Source organism: Delphinus delphis, chromosome 7 (assembly GCF_949987515.2).
Source record: "Delphinus delphis chromosome 7, mDelDel1.2, whole genome shotgun sequence".
NCBI classification, from domain to species: Eukaryota; Metazoa; Chordata; class Mammalia; order Artiodactyla; family Delphinidae; genus Delphinus; species Delphinus delphis.
Window position 1 is genome coordinate 55,574,210 of NC_082689.1, and position 18,863 is coordinate 55,593,072.

The 18,863-nt window shown below is 31.3% G+C and overlaps 1 protein-coding gene across 1 annotated transcript in view; it reads right to left on the reverse strand.

Annotated features, from left to right (window-relative positions):
- AGPS (alkylglycerone phosphate synthase) overlaps nucleotides 1–18,863 on the reverse strand; it is a 139,184-nt gene that overhangs the window by 43,583 nt on the left and 76,738 nt on the right. The window contains exons 11-14 of the mRNA XM_060016531.1: nucleotides 17,067–17,194; nucleotides 7,402–7,453; nucleotides 2,977–3,053; nucleotides 775–887 (exon numbers count right to left, since the gene is read on the reverse strand). Of these exons, the coding sequence (XP_059872514.1) occupies nucleotides 775–887; nucleotides 2,977–3,053; nucleotides 7,402–7,453; nucleotides 17,067–17,194 (370 nt within the window). The remainder of the gene's footprint in view (nucleotides 1–774; nucleotides 888–2,976; nucleotides 3,054–7,401; nucleotides 7,454–17,066; nucleotides 17,195–18,863) is intronic.

Consider the following 18,863-nt stretch of genomic DNA (forward strand, 5'->3'; position numbering starts at 1 on the left):
AAGACATATGGCTCCAAATTAAGCGTTCATTTGTTCTCATAAAGAACAGCAAGAAAGGGGAAAAAAAGAAATAAAAGTAAATATTTACAAAGAACTCAGATTAAGGATAATGTATGTGTATGATATATTTTAAGCTCTGAAATTAAAAAAAAAAAAAAGACTGGTATCCAGAAAACTGTTTATTATGTACTTAAAAAGGAAAGGAAAAACATGTAGTCCTGATAAATGGCGCTTTCACTATAGTTCTCATCGATCAATCTTATAATCCATCAAGTGGACAGACAGAAACCACCCAATCATTATTCAGTTGGTTACAGATGTGAAATGTTTTCAGTTTCTTTATACCAGCACAAAACAGTAAGTGACAGGAAGTGGAGTATAGATAATTTATCAAATACTTTTGATTAAACACAATTTCCTTTTAAAAACATACTTATAGCATGTTTTATACATATACTATTACCACTAAATAGCAACATGACTATGAATTTTTTTCTATTTCACTTAGCACAACAAATAGAAAATAATATAAAATTACCATTAATGAAAAAATACAATAAGAAGATTCACTATGTCACGTATACGATTAGACAAGTAAGAGCAACATACCAGTCTAGCCTTCTACAAACTTTAAAAGTAAACCAACATATTATTTCAAGTTGACTACCATATATTAACATAAATTTAATACTGAAAAGTGTACATTAACAACTGCTTGGAGATATCAGAATTTTAGCTTAACTTTCTCTTGGCATTATGAACTGAAAGCCATACCCAAATTTTGAAGCAATGTCATACACTTGTTTTTCATGTTGAAGAACCTTCTCACGGTCCCCCTCAAACAGTAATGTAGCGACACTTAGCTGATTTGGATCAAATCCTTTAAACTACAAAAGAATATTATTATTACAGATAAGTCTTAGTCTACAAAATAGTAAATCAAAATACATTTTGCTCTTTTTTTCTTCTGATCTGAGCTCAAACATACCAGCTCTTCAAAATCTGAGCTTTGGGACTTTATGTGTCAATCAAAAAGAATGCTTAATGTACCTATTTAGGTCATCACAATAGAACAGCACTCAGGAAAAACACTTCATTTTAAAGTATGCCAAGGTATCAATTATAGTGACATATTGGTATGGAAATACAACAAATTAACTTGTAAGAATTATAACTGTACCAAAGAATCAAATAAAACTACCAAAATGATAGAACATAATAAAGTAGCAGGATGTTGGGGGGGAGTGAAAACCAGCAGCACCCTTACATACATACCACCAATAACTTCTTATTAAGTAATATTTTCAAAGGAGACCTTATGTATAAAACAATATAAAACATCTAAGAATAATCTTAAAAGGAAATACATAACTTCATTAGGAAAACATGTCTAAAAAAAAGATGAGAGAAACGTATGTTCCCAAATGCATAAACTAAGTATTATAAATCGGTCGACTTTTGCCCAAATTAATATGATAGTTTATTCCAATTTTAATAAAAACCTCAATGAGCTTCCTAAAATGATGAGTTTCTAAAAATTTTCCAGGATACTGAACAGGTAGATAATGGTGATAACAAGGAAAATTCTGAAAAAATAAGAGGGAGAACTAGATCTACAGCAATTAAATCCATTTAATTTTTCAAGAACAAAAGCTCTTTTCAAGAACAAAAGCTATTACATAAAAATGTCTTTTTCTTATATAAGTATATGAGAAGATGTCTTAGACATGGCAAATCAATATAAGAAAAGCAAGGGGCTTCCCTGTTGGCGCAGTGGTTGAGAGTCCGCCTGCCGATGCAGGGGACCTGGGTTCGTGCCCCAGTCTGGGAATCTGGGAAGATCCCACATGCTGCGGAGCAGCTGGGCCCGTGAGCCGTGGCCGCTGAGCCTGCGCATCTGGAGCCTGTGCTCCGCAACGGGAGAGGCCACAACAGTGAGAGGCCCACGTACAGCAAAAAGAAACAAAAAACAAAAAACAAAAATGAAAAGCAAGGACAGGTTAGTTAAAGGTGCTGTCACAACTAGTTAGCAATCAGTAGAGCAAGAGGTGAAGATTAACTTAGTTTTTTATCTCACATCATAAAATTGAAATAAAGTCAAACAGTAATAAAGACAAAAAGTTTTAAAATTCCTTTTTAACAAATAAGTGAGAGAGAGAAGAAAATGGTCCTAATCATAGTTCTGGAGGAAGATAGGCTTTTCTAAGCTTAAAAGTAATTAAATAATCAAAGGAAAGATATAAAAATCAGAAACTTTTACACCGAAAGAAAAAGAAAGAAAAGAAAGAAACCTTATTAAAAAGGAGTCAACTGACTGGAAAAATTATTTACAACATTTATGAAAAAGGCATCTAATAATTTCATTTTTCAAAAGGCACACAGCAAGGCATTAAACCATTCCCCCCGCACCCCCCAAAAAGAACAAACAGAAGTTGTTTGACGTTGCTACCCCTAGCAAAATAACCACATTCAACTAATTCACAAAAAATCACATCTAGGAAATACAGGGAAATGGTCAGTCTCATTAGAGTTTCAAGAAATTTCAACTAAAATAAAATACTATTTCCCCCCTGGATTTACTAAATTTAAAACAAAACAAAAAATCCCATATGTAATAGCAAGGATGCAATCCAAAAATGGCACATATGCATTGTCATGTGTCAAAAGTTTTAAAAAAACGAATACTTTTATTCCACTTCTAGATATCTACTATGAAGGAAAAAATTCAAACTATAAAAAATGTTATATGCTAAAACTGTTCAATGAAGTGTTATTTTTAGGAACTTCAAATCTGGGAAAGCTTTTATATTTTCTGAAATTGAATGCATAATTGATTTACTTGATTAAATATTTACTCCAACATAAAAAAAAAACAATTATTAAATGTACACAGCAACGTGGAAGAACATAGGTGTGTGTGAGGAAGAGAAGTCAGAAAACAAAATTAATATCCTAAGCAATAAAAAAAATTCTTACCTTTGTAATATAAAACTTTTTTAATCCATCCAAAAATGATGTAAAAATAGAGGAAACCTGAGGTTTGAGAGCATGACCTAAGAAGAAAAAAAGTTCATATTTTAAGTTAATAGCAAACTAATTTATCTATGTTTTTCATAAGAGCAAGAGGCTACTTTAATTTAGTATCCTAAAAGAAAGTGAACATTTCCATGACTTTAGTTTTTAAAATCTCCTATGTTACACATATAACATTTTGGTATTAAGATCTACATCTTTTAAAAAGTCACAAACAACTTTTTGTTTACCAAACTCCTTCTTGGGTTTTTTTTTAAACTCAAATTACTATATGTAATTACTACTACACACAGTTTAGGTTATCTTTCAATGGTACAGTTTATACATAGTAAAATCACTTCATTAATTTTTTTTTTTTTTTACTTCATTAATTTTTATTTCATTAGGAACACCCAATGGTGGCTAGTTCTACTTTTATTTTTTTTAATTATGCAGAAACCATTCAGAACTATAACCAAATATGGAGTCAATGCCAAGTTTAAGATTGTTTCTTAATTAATTCTTAATTCATCCAGAATTGTTGGCATAAAACTAGTAATTGCTTCCTTAATTATACCCAGAGAGTTAAAATTGCCAAAAAAACATAAATGGTGTCTCAGAGTCTGTTAAATTAACATCGTTGCCTGCGGATTAAGCTTAATTGAGTAAAAGTCTTTTACTGTTTTCTCATTGTTTTCAGAGTAGCAACTTCTTAACTCCCATGACTATAACATTTAAGAGTCAAGCATCTGGCCTAGTACTGTGAGCCCAATTCAGAAAAATTTGGCACACCATTTATATAGAATTTTTATAAAGACTTTTAAAGCCTCTAGTAAATCTAAAATTATCTCCAAATAAAACATTTATTTTTAAAAAAGGCTTTAAGGTTTTGGGATTTTGTTTATTTTTAAAGTGTAGATCCCTTCTTTTAAAATAGGTGCAAACTAGCTTTTTAGAAGGAAAAAAGAGGGGGTTGAGAGAGAGATTTCTGGAGGAAAAATCACTTGCAGTCTTTTTTTCCATTCATCTGTTTTTTTAAAGTGAGAATCTGAATCTGTAATATTTATTACATTCTTACAGATTATAATAAGAAACTATATTACATAAAAGACCAAGTAACCAAATAAATCTTAACCAGAAGCTAAGTTAGGTAACCATGCTATAACCAAACAAAGCAAAAAACAAACAAACAAAAAATAAAGAGCAGATGACATAGACATGAACCTAGCAATCTTTTTGAGATCCTGGATCACAAGAGGTTTGTTTGGGATTTTTTTTTTCTTTCATGGTAACCTGTCAGAAATGTTCTCTAGCATAACCAGTGTTTTTAAAAGTTACCATTTCTAGCATGTATAAAGTTAAAGGTAACACATCATCAAAATATTCACTCGCTGTCCCAAATGGAATTCAGCCTACTTTAACAGCAACTGGAAACAAATATATAAACATAAATGTGTGAGTGTGTGTATCTGATCCTCATAAAAGACTTCTGGTCCACATATTTTTACACAATGTATGAAGATTCCAAATATTACTACTCCAATATGGAATAATCCTTAAGGGTGTATGTTCATCTTATCACACTGAAATTTAAATGCACAACTTCTATTAACACTATTGTGAGTTAGTCACATATATCCCTAATACTGAGTGACGTGATACCCTGATGGAATATGCTTCAAGCATAATTATTGCAAAAGTGATACTAACTTTTAAGTGGGTCAGGTATTAGTATTAATTAAGAGGATATTATTATCTTTTACTTATTCTTAAATTAATGTTGCCTACCGAACTAATTACATTCTAAACATATTCCAGCTATTGTGTTTTATTTTATATAGAAAACAAAGGAACTAGTTCCTAAATTTACTAGCTAGACAGTTTGATTAGCGAATTTTGTTATTGTTACAGTGTTAATTAAATAATTTTAAAGAATTCCATAAATCCTTATGTTTCAAGGAAGTGCTCCAAAGCACTGGAAAAAGTTGGGTTTTGGGGTCAGACAGATTTGGGTTCAACCCCAGCTCCACATATAACTTGTGGACTTTGGCCAAAGTATTTAGCCTTTGAATTGTTTATAAATTGGAAATACAACCTTGAGGGATGGTTGTGTGCTACTGATAATGTGCTTAGCACTACCCTATATGCTATTCAAGATTTGTTTACCCTCTTTTGCTAATTTGATTATTAAGTCAATTAACATGTAAGTGTCTGTTATGTGACAGGTGCAGGACACATAAAAATGAATAAGAAACATCTCCCAAATTTGACAAACATTAGTTCACAGGGAAAATATGTAGATCGTTTCAATGTACTCAATGATATATATCATTTCAATATACTGAAAATGTATCATTTCAATATAATATATTGAGTTGTGTCAAGGAGAAGGGTGATAATAAAAATATTAACAACTAATAATAAGGCTTGTGCTTTGTTAACAACCAATACGGTACAAACATTGACCAATCAGCCATACAGTTGGTACAAGGTCCCAGACACCCGTTGCTGTGCTAAGAGTTATTTAGTTGGTTGATCATGAAGTCATGGCAGGATATGTAGGTGGGAAAGCTTCAATGAATACTGAGAAATCAAAAAGGTTACAGACTGCCAAGAAGCATGATCAGATCTGTACTGCTAAAGGATCACTCTGGTGGCCAAGTAAAGGGCAGGAGAGGAGACACACTAAAGACTAGTGAGAGTAGAACCAACATTAGAGCATGTTCCTAGGTACAGTAATGAGAATGTGGAACAGGGATGACAGATAACCAAAAGGATCTTTCTTTGAACCTACGTTTAAATTGTTATAGATCCCAGTTATAAATAAAATCTGGCCATATCATAATTAGTTTTACATAGGTGTCTATGTCCAACATAGTTTACTATCATTATAGCATATAAATGGATAACACAGGTCTTATTAATCAGATAGATACATGGCTCTCTTCAAACCTAGATCTCTGAATGCAGGCCAAAATACAAAGGAGTCTTGATTTTCATTTGATTTAACTATTTCATCATTTATAGGACACATTTATCTTAAACTTTTATCAGTAGTATAGTATTTTGAAAGTAATTTACTTAAAGAAATAAAAGCTGTGACTTAGAAGAATCTAATTTTAAAACGAACCCTTGATATGTTATGATATGTTATGTTATCAACCTGAGTTCCTTAGTTCAATTTCTATATAATTATGATAATCATTCTTCCCTAAATTAAAATCTAAGCTACTCATACACCAAAGAAAAGCCTGCCTAACTTGGCCTTTAGTATTTATTATTGAGCAATCATTCTGGGACTATTTTGAGGGTACTTAATGTCTATAAACTTAAATTCCAAACTAAATTTCAGCATATGGAAAAATTCAGAAGCAATAAAACTAGAATTGATAAGATGATAAATCGTGTCAGAAAGTTTAATACTTTAAGCAAAATAGGAAGAAAAAGAAACATGGTTAACTGTTACTGAATTCTCCACCTGAATATTCCATGGTCAACTTAAACACAACCCATTTGTAATGTCTTTTCCCCAAAATCATCTCTTCTTCTAGACTGTTATTCAATCCACCAGTCAATCAATCAGACATCAGGAGTTGCCCTAAACTCTTCCCTTTATTTAACCTTCCACATCCAGTTGACAAACTGTTCTTTGGAATATCTATTCTTTACTCTCTATCTCCACTGCTGCTGCCTTGAACAAAGCCCCCAGTATTTTTAACCATTTCAACTCCTCCTTCATGCTTGCACCATCCTAATCCATCCTGCATAATGCTAGCAGAATGAGCTTTCTTTCTATAAAGCTGATTTATTGTATTCTCTCTACAAAGATATCCCTCTTCTGACAAGATAAAACCCAAATCTATCCTGCAAAGCCCTAGTCCACCCATCCAGCTTTATCTCTTGTAACCACTTTCACCCTACAGTCTATTTGAGCCACACAGAACTATCTGAAGAAGTTCAAACACACCATTAAGGTTTTACAATTTCATATTTTTTGCCGATAAGCGAACAAAAATTTGGTAGGAAAGAAGAGACTGTCTCAGGCAAACTTCTATTCACCTTTTAAGATTTTTGTCTAAGCATCACTCCTTCAAGAAGCCTTTCCCCACGCTCTGCCTCAATCTCAAGCAAAATCAAGTAGGATCAACCCCTCCTTCATCTGCACCAGGGTATCCAGTGCAGTCTTCTTTCACATCACCTCTAACACTCCTGCACTCATGCATTTATACAACTGTCTGTCCTCATTAGACTGAGAACTTCCTGAAGGACAGGAGCTATGACATTTATCTTTCTATCTCTGTACTCAGTACTCTTCCTGGCACATAACTGGTGTTTCATAAGTTTTTGTGGCTTAGTGAGCAGATTTTTAAAGTACCATTTCTTACTTACCAAACTGAAATTGCTGGTTGTCCATGAGGCGAATAGATGCAGGAGCACATCTCTGTTTTAAAAAGATTAAAAAAATGTGATACAAATTTAATACAGTAAAGAAGCTAGAGAGGTAGAAAATGAATGTCATCTTTCTGTATTTGAGATTAAGAGCTTAGTTCCTAAGGACACATACAGGAAAAAAAATGTTAACTTTTTATATAGTTTTATGACAACAAATAAAACATCAGTGGCTTCTATAAAGTATTTGGAGAGGAGAAATCTATGTACATAATATATATATACATACACATGTTGCCAGATCTTTAATTTATCTGCAGCAAGATCTGCTTAATGCCTAGCAAAGACCTGTGGAAATACCTAAAGGAAATATTAGGCCTCAAAGTAGATTATTTTAAAACAAAGTAGAAAACTTATAAACTAAAATCAATGCCTAGAGCATTATGCCACTGATGAACTATAATGGGTCACTGCGCTCTTATACTCTTTTAAAATGAGGAAGATGGTGGTGGCATTTTTGTGGGCCAAACACTTTAAAAATTTAACTGAGATGTCTTCATAGATAAGGACTTGTTCTTTCTTTTCATTCCTTCTCATAATCCATTTTAAATAGAAAAACTATCAGACAATGTGCAGAATTCTAAGATCTTTCAAGGTTACTTGTATGAAAACAGCAACAAAACTTGAAGCATAACATTATGTATCTAAAACATCTAAAACTGCACCTGTGTTATATTTATCTAGGCACACACTAAAAGCTGCAAGGAAAGAAAAATGAAGAAAGCAAATATTCAAATTAACTTTGTGATGCTACAACACTACCATACAAACGCTAGCAAGGTTTAAGTTAGCTACAGTTTTTCCAAAGAATTTAAGTGAGATTTACCCTAAATGGGATTTTTATATTCTATACAACTTTTTAACATGGTTAAACTTCCACCAAGAAGCGACTTTCAGACCACAAAATTTTGACTGTCATAAACTTTTTAAACATTTATCTTCTGAATAACATTTATCAATAAAATCTTTATCAACACAATGTTGAGATTTATGAAAATAGAATCACTCAAAAGGACAAAACTTATAAATATATACCTTAACTGTGTGTTATAACATTTTTGCTATTATGTGCTGTTTTTAATTGAACAAATACTTAATTTTATAAAACCACTCATAATACATACTTTATTTTACCCAAGAAAATGACTGGTTAGATTCTTATTTTGAACACTGTATAATTTATTTCCTCATCTTTGATACTAAAGGTGAGATAATACAATCTATATTTTTAAAAAGTCATTGCCAAATCTGAAGAACAATATTAGGTAATTTATATACTTAACGTAACAATAACCTATTGCCTTACATTTTATAGAATCCTATTGTGTACAAGCCGTTTTCATATGTCTTTATTTAATATAAGAAACAACTTTGTCGGGGTAGCAAAACTGGTATTATCCTCATTTTACAGATGAGGATGTAAGAACCAGAGAGACTAAAAGACATGCCTGAGGTCAGATGACTATAAAGCAGTAAAGACAGAACTAGGACCAAGATATCCTGCCAGCTAGATGAACGATATTTCAAATACGCCACACAGCCTCAAAAAAAATAAAAAAATTAAAATCACAAAAGACACACACATACTTACACACACAGAGCTTTCAAGTCACATTTGAAACAAAAATTACATGAAAACCGTCTTACTTGCTATTTTGCAGTGTTAGTAAAAGTACATTTATAAAATAAAATTAAAAATCTACAACCTGAGTACTTTCAAACCTTGGTATAAATGTATCTTTGTAGTTGGGTTAATGCTTCTAAAAATATGACCAGTTTCCAAAATACTAAAGGAATATCAATTTTCCTGAAACATTTTTATTAAAACAGGCACATCAACTTCAAATAAAACAAATAAAGCCTGAGTAGACCAAGTTTCTTTTCTTCATAAAATAAACAGAATATCACATAACATATGTATTTATATGTTTGGGCTTAAGCACACCAGTAAAATATGAGAAAGAATTCAGAGCCATTCTGTCATTATTAGAAAAAAAACTTTTAAATTCCTATCAACAACTTGTAAATTCCATCTCTTACTGCCACTCAGATTCTACTTCACCTGTATCTATAGCAGGTGTTATTAATGAAAACAACCCACATAAGCACACATATAACAGAAAATGGAAAAAAAGCATATTACATTTATAGTAAATTTCTAGTGGAATTCAATCTCTGAAACAACTAAAATACAATATGTAGGCCTTGATAAGATCTTAGTTTGAAAGACTATCCACAAAATACATTTTGGGGACAACTGGAATAATCGATTATAGAATGAATACTAGATGGCATTAAGAAATTACTGCTGGACTAACATAGAGAACAAACTAGTGGTTATCAGCTGGAGTGGTGGGGTGGATATAGGGGTGGAGGTACAATCTATTGGGTGTAAGACAGGCTCAAGGATGTATTGTACAACACAGGGAATACAGCCAATATTTTGTAGTAATTATAAATGGAAAGTAGTCTTTAAAAATTGTACAAAAATTTGAAAATTAATTTAAAAAAAGAAAACCAGGGAAAAAGTACTGCTGATTTTCTTAGACATGATAATGGTATTGTGGCTATAAAAAAGAACACCTTAATTTTCAGAAGATATATACTGAAGTATTTGGAAGTCAAATGTCATAATGCAACTTAATTTCAAATGGTCAAGGAAAAATACACAAATATGTAAAACAAACAGCAAAAAGTTAGTAATTTTTGCATATACAAGATGAATATACAGGTGACCACTGTACTATTCTTTCAAAGTTTGTGTATGCTTAAAATTTTCAAATAAAAGTTGAAAAAATAAGTGAGAAACTTGTTTCAGGGCACTTGCTACATACAGCAACTGATATTCAATTATATTGAATATGATTTTACCTTGACAGCTGAGTTATATAAACTAGTCAGTCATCCACTGTTCCTATTTATACTGAGGCAGAGTTGATTACATACTAATATATCGAAAAAAGAATTAAAAGCTATAGAAAGCTTTTTGTACCTAGATAATAAATATTAAATTCACTTTCAACACTGACTTTTAAAAATTATCAAAATCAAACCAACAGCTTTAGTAAGTCTCATGTTTTAATAGTGCCACATTTTTAAAAAAGTCAGTGAATGGAGTTTTTCAGTTATTGTCACAAGTAAATTCTCATAAGCAAAGCACAGCATCAAGATTGCTTTAGATTCTCCAGCAAATAATCTGTAAGTCACTATGCATCATTCTAAAAATACAAAGGAGGAAAAGTTTCTTAGAATTTTAAATCAGAAGTCATGACACCTAATTAAATAGGAGTCCTTATAATCAAAAAACCAAAACAATATTACTATTCTTAAAAAACATTCAAACTAGGTTACTATACTTACAGTTAAGATTAGGTTATATTTTAATGCTATAAAACTACTTTGGTAAGTAAAAAAAATTCAAAATAACGCCTTTAAAAGTTAAAGACATCACAAATTCTGAGAATTTGAGCTCTAAATTCAATCCCGTGCTATACAATTATGCTCTGCTAGAGTATTCCATAGATGAGGAAAGGGGAAAAGGGTCCTTGAGTTAAAGTGACCCCTGGTGGTAGGTGATCAGAACTAACCTGAGAGGGGATATTTTTACCTAGAAATTTTAATGGTGGGTTGATGATACATTCAGGGTATTTAAGGAACACTCAAACAAAAATTGCTTACTTGAAGTGGAGTTAATGAAATAACTGATTTTGTTTTTATTATGATAAATGCACTCTGACTAAAATCGCTTAGGTCACCTGCTTGTACTTTATACTTTAGTAAATAGTCTAAAAAAAATCATATGAGAAACTCATTATGGACTAATAAATAAATATCAATATCTTTGTTTTATCTGAGCAAAGAAGAAATAAATAAACCACAGTGACCTCAAAGCATGGGTATATGACTGACTAAGTCAAATTGCTGCCAATTTCTTCCCTTTAATGATGCTACAACCAGGAATTTACTTGAATATGTAACCTGAAAAATAAAAAACAACCACTCTAATTAGTCTTATAAGAAACACATCAAAAGATTTCTGCAAAATTTGTTTTTATGGAACTAAGTCATATTGCTTTCTTGTCACAGGGAAAACCAGAACTCGCACTTCAGATGAGACACTTTGTTCGAGGAGGTATCTTAGTTTACTAGCTACTGGCGAAAGAAATTCAATATTAACATGTTTCATACATCTGCATGATTTCTTCTAACTTCATAAGGATAAACTATAAAATATAAGCACTGAGTGGCAGTCCTCTATCTCTGGTATCTTGGTTAAAAAATGAATAACCTTTGAATTGAAAAGGTTCGTTTTTTCAAGGAGTAAATCAAACTTTCAGTATAGACTCCGGAATGGCCCTAGTTCCTGAGCCTTAAAACTATTCTGGAGATAGTCTACTAACATACTGTATCAGAAGCTAATGCTTCAATACCAAACCCCTTGTATACGGCTATACAAAAATTTAAGCACAGAAAATTTTATCATGATATGCAGTATCTTTGGTGACTGTTAGAAGACAGAAACCATGTCTATTTAACTTACATAATATCAACTGCACTATGTCGGATATAAAGTTAAAAACATACTCTCCCACATAAAAAACACAATAAAATAAATGATATTAATTAATAAATTAATTTTAAAAGTTCAAAAAAAGGATATGTAAAAGAAGAGAATTCTGTTAAATACAAATTTCTAGGTATAAAAGCTTAAAATGTACACAGAATTAGTTCTTCCTCTAATAATAAATTGGAATTGAGACCACAGATGAAATCATGCAATATTTAAGGCTACTGGTAAACTGGTTAATCCTATTATAAAGGATATACTGGCTTATAGCCAGGAATCTACACTGTAAACAAGAACTTTTTTAGCAAGAGAATTATCTCTTCGTTTTAAAGAATGAAACAAATACATAATACAGGGTAGATATTTCCCTCCACTTATGTTAAGGGAAGGGGCAAAAGTTAATGCCAAACAGTCTCCTGGTCAAAATTGTACATTTTCAGTTTAGTAAAGGTGTAATGACTAGAGCATGTCTCATAACTGTCCTCAAGTCTGATACGTTTTGCTGGATCACACAGTAAAGAATCCAATTAACCAAACATTTGGCTAGGTTATTCTCTCTGCTTCAGAGGGAGAAAAACATGACATCAAAAAATGATTTAAAATAACAATTCCATTTTCTATATGTAACAAATTATCTCCAAGAATTATCACTTAATATAAGTAAGTTTTAAATGTTTTACAATATAAGTGCTAAACCTAACTCTTTTCAATTTATTTGAACCCCTACAGGATAAATCAAGTTGAAAACAGAACAATTCAGAATTGAGACATAACAGTCTGAAGTGTCAGACATGAGCTATGTATATCTTCTGAAATTACGGTCTAAACTCACTAGAAAAAAATACCCTATCAGTTTAAAATTGTTTAAAATAAAAGTGATGGTAGGTAGAAAGGGCCATCCCTTGTCAAAAGAAAAAGCTGCCTTTTAATCTGTAATTCTAAAAAACCTAGTTCTGATACTGAGAAATACAGTTTTCAGAGGAATTTGTACTAATCCATGCCACATACAGACAGTCAATGTTTCCTCATAATGGAACAAATTGGTCCTCTCTCAATACAACAAGGCATAACTCCTAAGTCTTTATTGGCAAATGGTGGGGGAAGATCCCAAACTTTGTAAATTGCCTTTGAACTTGTTTCAACACTCCATGTTCCCTTCAACCCTTGTAAAAACATACTTGCCATTTTAAAACAAACAATAAAAGAGAAAAATAAAATATTATATCTGACACTGATATTCTGATTAAAAAACACAATTTTCCCCCCTCTTGAGAAGCTACAGTAGGAAATCTACTCTCTGAGAAAATCTTAAAAGCCACTTACCCATCTACTGAGTAAAGCTGGAGATTCTACTGGACTGCCACTTATGAGATAGAATCACATTAATCTTCCACTAAATCTTCCTTTCTAGCTCCTCACAAGGCAGTGAAGTACTGAAAGAGGACAATTCCTCACATGGACAAAGATCAGAGATGAGTGACCTTAGTAGAATCCTTCTGCTGCCAGTACAAAGTTGCTTTATTTATTTCCTTCAGTAAGAATAGAGATAAAAATATACACAGAGCCCACTTAGCTATCTGTGAACAATCATGTCTGCTCCTTTCCAAAAGATACTCATCCAAAAGCAACTTGAGTCTGAAAATAGTGCAAAAATGGAAGTGCTATGAAATGACAGTGAGGAATTACAAGCAGCCAACTCATTACTCAATCAAGAATTTGGCACAATCGTAAACCATGTACCATCTATTTTAATGGATCTTAATTTTCTTGCAATCAACTGAAATTCCAAATCACAAACTGAACAATGACTAGTGCCAAAACCTGATAATTTTCTCCATTTTTCTGCTTGAGAATACTGTTATAAAGCAGGGCAGCATATACAGTACCGTTCTTGACACATGAGATTTGTATACTCTATAAACTAATATATAAATGTCCCTAAACATAATACATTTACCCATTTCCAGGAAAGGGAATGCCTCTCTATATGTGCAGTATAACAAGAGTAAAAAATGCAGGTTCCCCAAATAGTGGAATATTTCCAAATCCCAGTAACTATTCTTAGCAAGTGTTTCATTCATAAGAGCAACATTTGAGAATGAAATATTATCTATCTAGACTTTTCAATCAGTTTCAAGTAAGGCAAGCTTTCCAATTACATGGTATTTTTGTCTCTAAAAATTACCTACTACTAATTACAGTGAACCAAATTATTAAAACTATAGATTAGAAAGGAGCTTTCTTTTTGACCTGGTTTTTAACCACAGGGTGGCACTTTCTATCAATCATCACCTTTATTTATCCCAAGATATATATATTCAATATAGTTTTGTGTAGTGAATTTAGATTATGGTCATATTGTAAATATACAAAGAATTTTTAAAAAAACTTTTACTGATTTATGCAAAGATGAAGAAAAATGTTACCACCTGCCTTTCATTATCACAAGTAGCTCTTATCTGTTACTTTCTATCAGGAGCATATTAAATTGTAACAAAAACTGCAACAAATTGCACCAACTATTTATGTTTAAATTCAATATTTCCAATTTTAGTGAAATTATAAATTAAGGATTTTGACATATTTGTACACCATTTCTCATTAATGAAACCTAAGACAGATTTACATGTGAGTATTTTTAATGCAGAAAAGCAGATGGAGTACTCAGGAAAGCATAAAATATGTCTACTTCTATTCCAAAGATCATATAACAACACTTTTTAACAAGTCTACTAAATCTGTGTTCAACAGAGGGGAGGTATTGTGAAGGGGCAGAGTTGGCCAAGATAGACGGAGTGTGTACTCATTAAGATCTTCTGTTAAAAATACATACAAATCAGACTAGTTTTATAAATTCTATAATTATTTTAAAAATCTAATTTGGCATTCATGTTTATTTTGCCATAAAAAAAATGGAGGCAATAATGGTCAACTAAAAACATGCCATTCACAACTTGAACAAGAGGGACAATATAAACTGTATCTTTAATAATAAAGCTTTTCTTGGAGGGATATAGTCAAGCTTGACAAAGATGAAAAGTAAATAAAAATAAAAGTAGTTAACACAAAGAATGAACTACAATACAAATTGAAAACACTAGAATAAAAAATATCTCATTAAGGAAGATTTGAAATTAATCAGAAAATATCTATTTATGGAAAATATTTGCTTTTATTTTGATACTTAATTGGTGAATTTATGGTTATTTTCTTAAAAAGAACAAAAAAAAACCTAGTTTCCCATTCTTCTAGGAATGAATTCACAGGCAAAACCATAAGGCTCTTCAAGTACTTCTTTTGTTTCTTAATACCTGAGGTATCTTAAATTCGAAGTTACTTCCTTGGCCTTTAAGTGAAGGAAGGGTTTAGCAACAAATTATCAGAACACACGTGAACTTTACTGCTCGGTGCTCAAATATTTACATCTAAAACTTATCTCCACTCCTTCACTCAATAATTCTACTTTTAAATATTACTGCCATCTCGTTATTTTAGCAAACATAGCATAATACTAGCTCCTTAACCGTAACATAATATCCTCAAAGTTCAAGTGAATTAGGAGCTCTTAAGGATTTCAACATCACTTCTGCGTTAACACCACCAAAGTAACCTGCCACAAGTTCAAGAATGTTCATTCCATGACTAGACGTGTCTTTTAAAACTTCCCTTTACCTAGGAGTAAGACAACCAAGATTAAGGAGCCTATGACTAAATCTTGATGAGGGGAAAAAGCAATCTAATGATAAGTAACTGAAGCTACTTGGAAATTATAAAAATTACCCTTCTCAACTGTTAGATTAGGTGATCATATAGTTGGACTTCTTAAAAGTGAGAAACTGTAAGAAAGAATGAGTGTCTCAGAAGGCAAAACTGAGTGTATGGAATAAAGAGCACTGGAAATGGTAAATATGTGGGTAAATATAACATTTTTTTTTACTCATTTTATATATTTTTAAAACATTAATAGTGGTTTGGTTCTCTTGGAATGGTATAAAGATAAGACTCAGTAAGAGCAACATTTGAGAATGAAATATTATTATCTTACAAAGTCCGCAATGAAACGGAGTACTTGCTAGATACCACTCTTTTTCCTTATCAGATCCTCCCTCCACCCTACTCTGAATACCCAGAAGCTGACCTATATGGGTCACATCAGAAAGCTCCCTTGCACTCAAGATTCAAATTGGGTATAGCTGATGGGAAGTATTAAAGAACTCTGAGTTTGGAGAAAGCAAGAAGAGAGAGGCTGGAGTATATTCCCTTGACTTCCTCCCTGCTGGGAAATGTTGAAATAAGAATTTTTTCACAAACCATTATAGTTTAAACAACGAACCAAATGTCTAAAGAAACGCAAGAACTCCCACACTGATACACACAACTAACGAAGAAATAAAATTACTTGGCATTATTTAGTCTTTTTAAAACCCTTGACAATATATCCCTTTTTTTAAAGAAAGGGAAAGTGGGAATTCTTCTTAGCTTATATCTAAATATCTTGTATTATGTTATACTATATTATATTACTTACTTTAAGATATAGCTAAGGAAATATTTAAAAACAAGCAAGGCCTAGTAGCAGCACATTCTAAGAACTGATAAAGTTTGATTACTTATATTTAATTTCTGTATTTTGGGGCCATTAATATTCAGCCAATTATTTTAATTTCAATAAATATCTTAAGAAAAATGCAATATTACTGCAATTAATCACAAAATATCTTACCCAAAAATAACTTAAGAAAACATTCAATAAAAGGCAGAGACATTTGAAGCCATCAACTCAGGTACATACCTTACCTTGTCTTAAAATTGTACAGCATTCTTTAAACCAAGAAATAGGTGTATAATTACTCAAAGAAATAGCAACTGAACTTAAAGGGATGATTTTACAACATTACTTTTTCATATAGAACTGGGTAAAAATCACAAATATAACACAACTAAATATGAAAATTATATGTGACATATCAAAATCAATTATGCAGCAGAATTTTTAAAATATAAATATATATGGGTGGGTTTTTGTTTTTGTTTTTACCTGTTTTGCAATTTCTCTTAAACAGGCTACTCCTCGTTCAAAATTAGGGAAAGCTACTGAGCCATACTTTTGGTATTCAGGGATTGGTCTGATTTTTATTGTAGCTTCTGTTATCACACCAAGAGTTCCTGAAAAAGAAGGGGGAATAATCCAATATATCACATGCCAATTTTCTAAATCATATTTAAATCTACTTTATCTATTTATTCTACTAATTTATTCTATTAATCGTATTTAAATCTATTTAATCTATTCTATGTGGGGAATAATGGCTACTCAAGTCCTTCCAGAAAAACATCTAAGCAAATTTTATAATTTCTAAAAAAAGTTTTTGGAATACATTTTTCTTAGTTATATATAAATATTTTAAAACATTTTTAAGGTAACCTTTCTCCAAAGAGGTTAATTTTAAATAGTTTTTAAAGTATTACAACTTATTAAAATTTAAATCTGAAAAACAACAGGTTTTTATATCTCATATGCATTCAAACAAAAGTATATTTTGATAGTTGAACCTATTTTTACTATGACAACAATTTATTGGGGCAAAAAGAATCTAATTTTCTATGAGAATTTAAGTTGACAGAAGAAATTAGAGAGACTATTACACTTTGCCTTTTTTCCTAAGAATTCATACGAAGAAAAGATAAAGGCAATATTAAGATGCCCTTAGAAGAAAAAAAAAACATATTTCAGAGACAAAATAGTTATAAATAGCTAACAGAAGAGGACCATCAATGAAACAAATGTCCTTTTCTTTCTTACATGGAGGAGTGGAAGACAAATCAGAGAGGAAAAATGCAAGTTAAATATAACTACATGATCTAAATAGCTACGCTAAAATATTTGAAGAGACATGGTTAAAAATAATTGCATTCAAGAAGCCAAGCTTTCAAAATCAGTGCTTTCTAATGTACAAATGATATGAATTATTATTAATACTATTAAGTAGATTTTCTTAGAATCATGAAAAAAAGAATGAAAGGGAAATACAAAATTATAGAACTTAATTACAATATTAGAAATAAGTTAAAAGTATCACAAAAATCAATGCTTCCAATAAATTTATAATATACCTAAAATAAAATGTTAATATATAATACTGTAGAAGATTAAAAACTACGAGTCCACAAAGAGTAAACTACATTATATCACAATATGTTTGTCAGATATACAAATGATTTCCTACTTAGATAGCAAATACAACCCTATTATGATTTGTAAAATCACAAAAGCTCTGGAAAGTTGGCCTGACTAATATTTGAATAAAAAGATAGATATATCTTGTACATTTTAAAAGACAGTAAGAGTGACTAGACTTTCTCTTTTATTTTAGCATCTTTATTGAGATATAATTCACAGACAATAAAATTCACCTATTTAGAATGTAAAATTCAATGGCTTTAAACTATTTACAGATATACGCAACTATCACTACTATCTAAGTTTACAACATTTTCATCACCCCAAAAAATAAATCCCATACCCATTTTCCACACACACACCTCAGCCCTAGACAAACACCAGTATACTTTCTCTCCAGAAATTTGCCTATTCCGAGCATTTCATATAAATAGAATCTTACAATATGTGGCTTTTTGTGACTGGCTACTTTATTTAAATGTTTTCAAGGTTCATCCATGTTGTAGCATGCACTAAGTACTTCATTCCTTTTAATTGCTGGATATTATTCCATTGTATGGTATGGACATTTGGGTTTCTACTTTTTTTTTTTTTTAAACTCAATTACCAGCTTGTTATAAAAGGAAACAACTCAGGAACAATCAAACAGAAGAG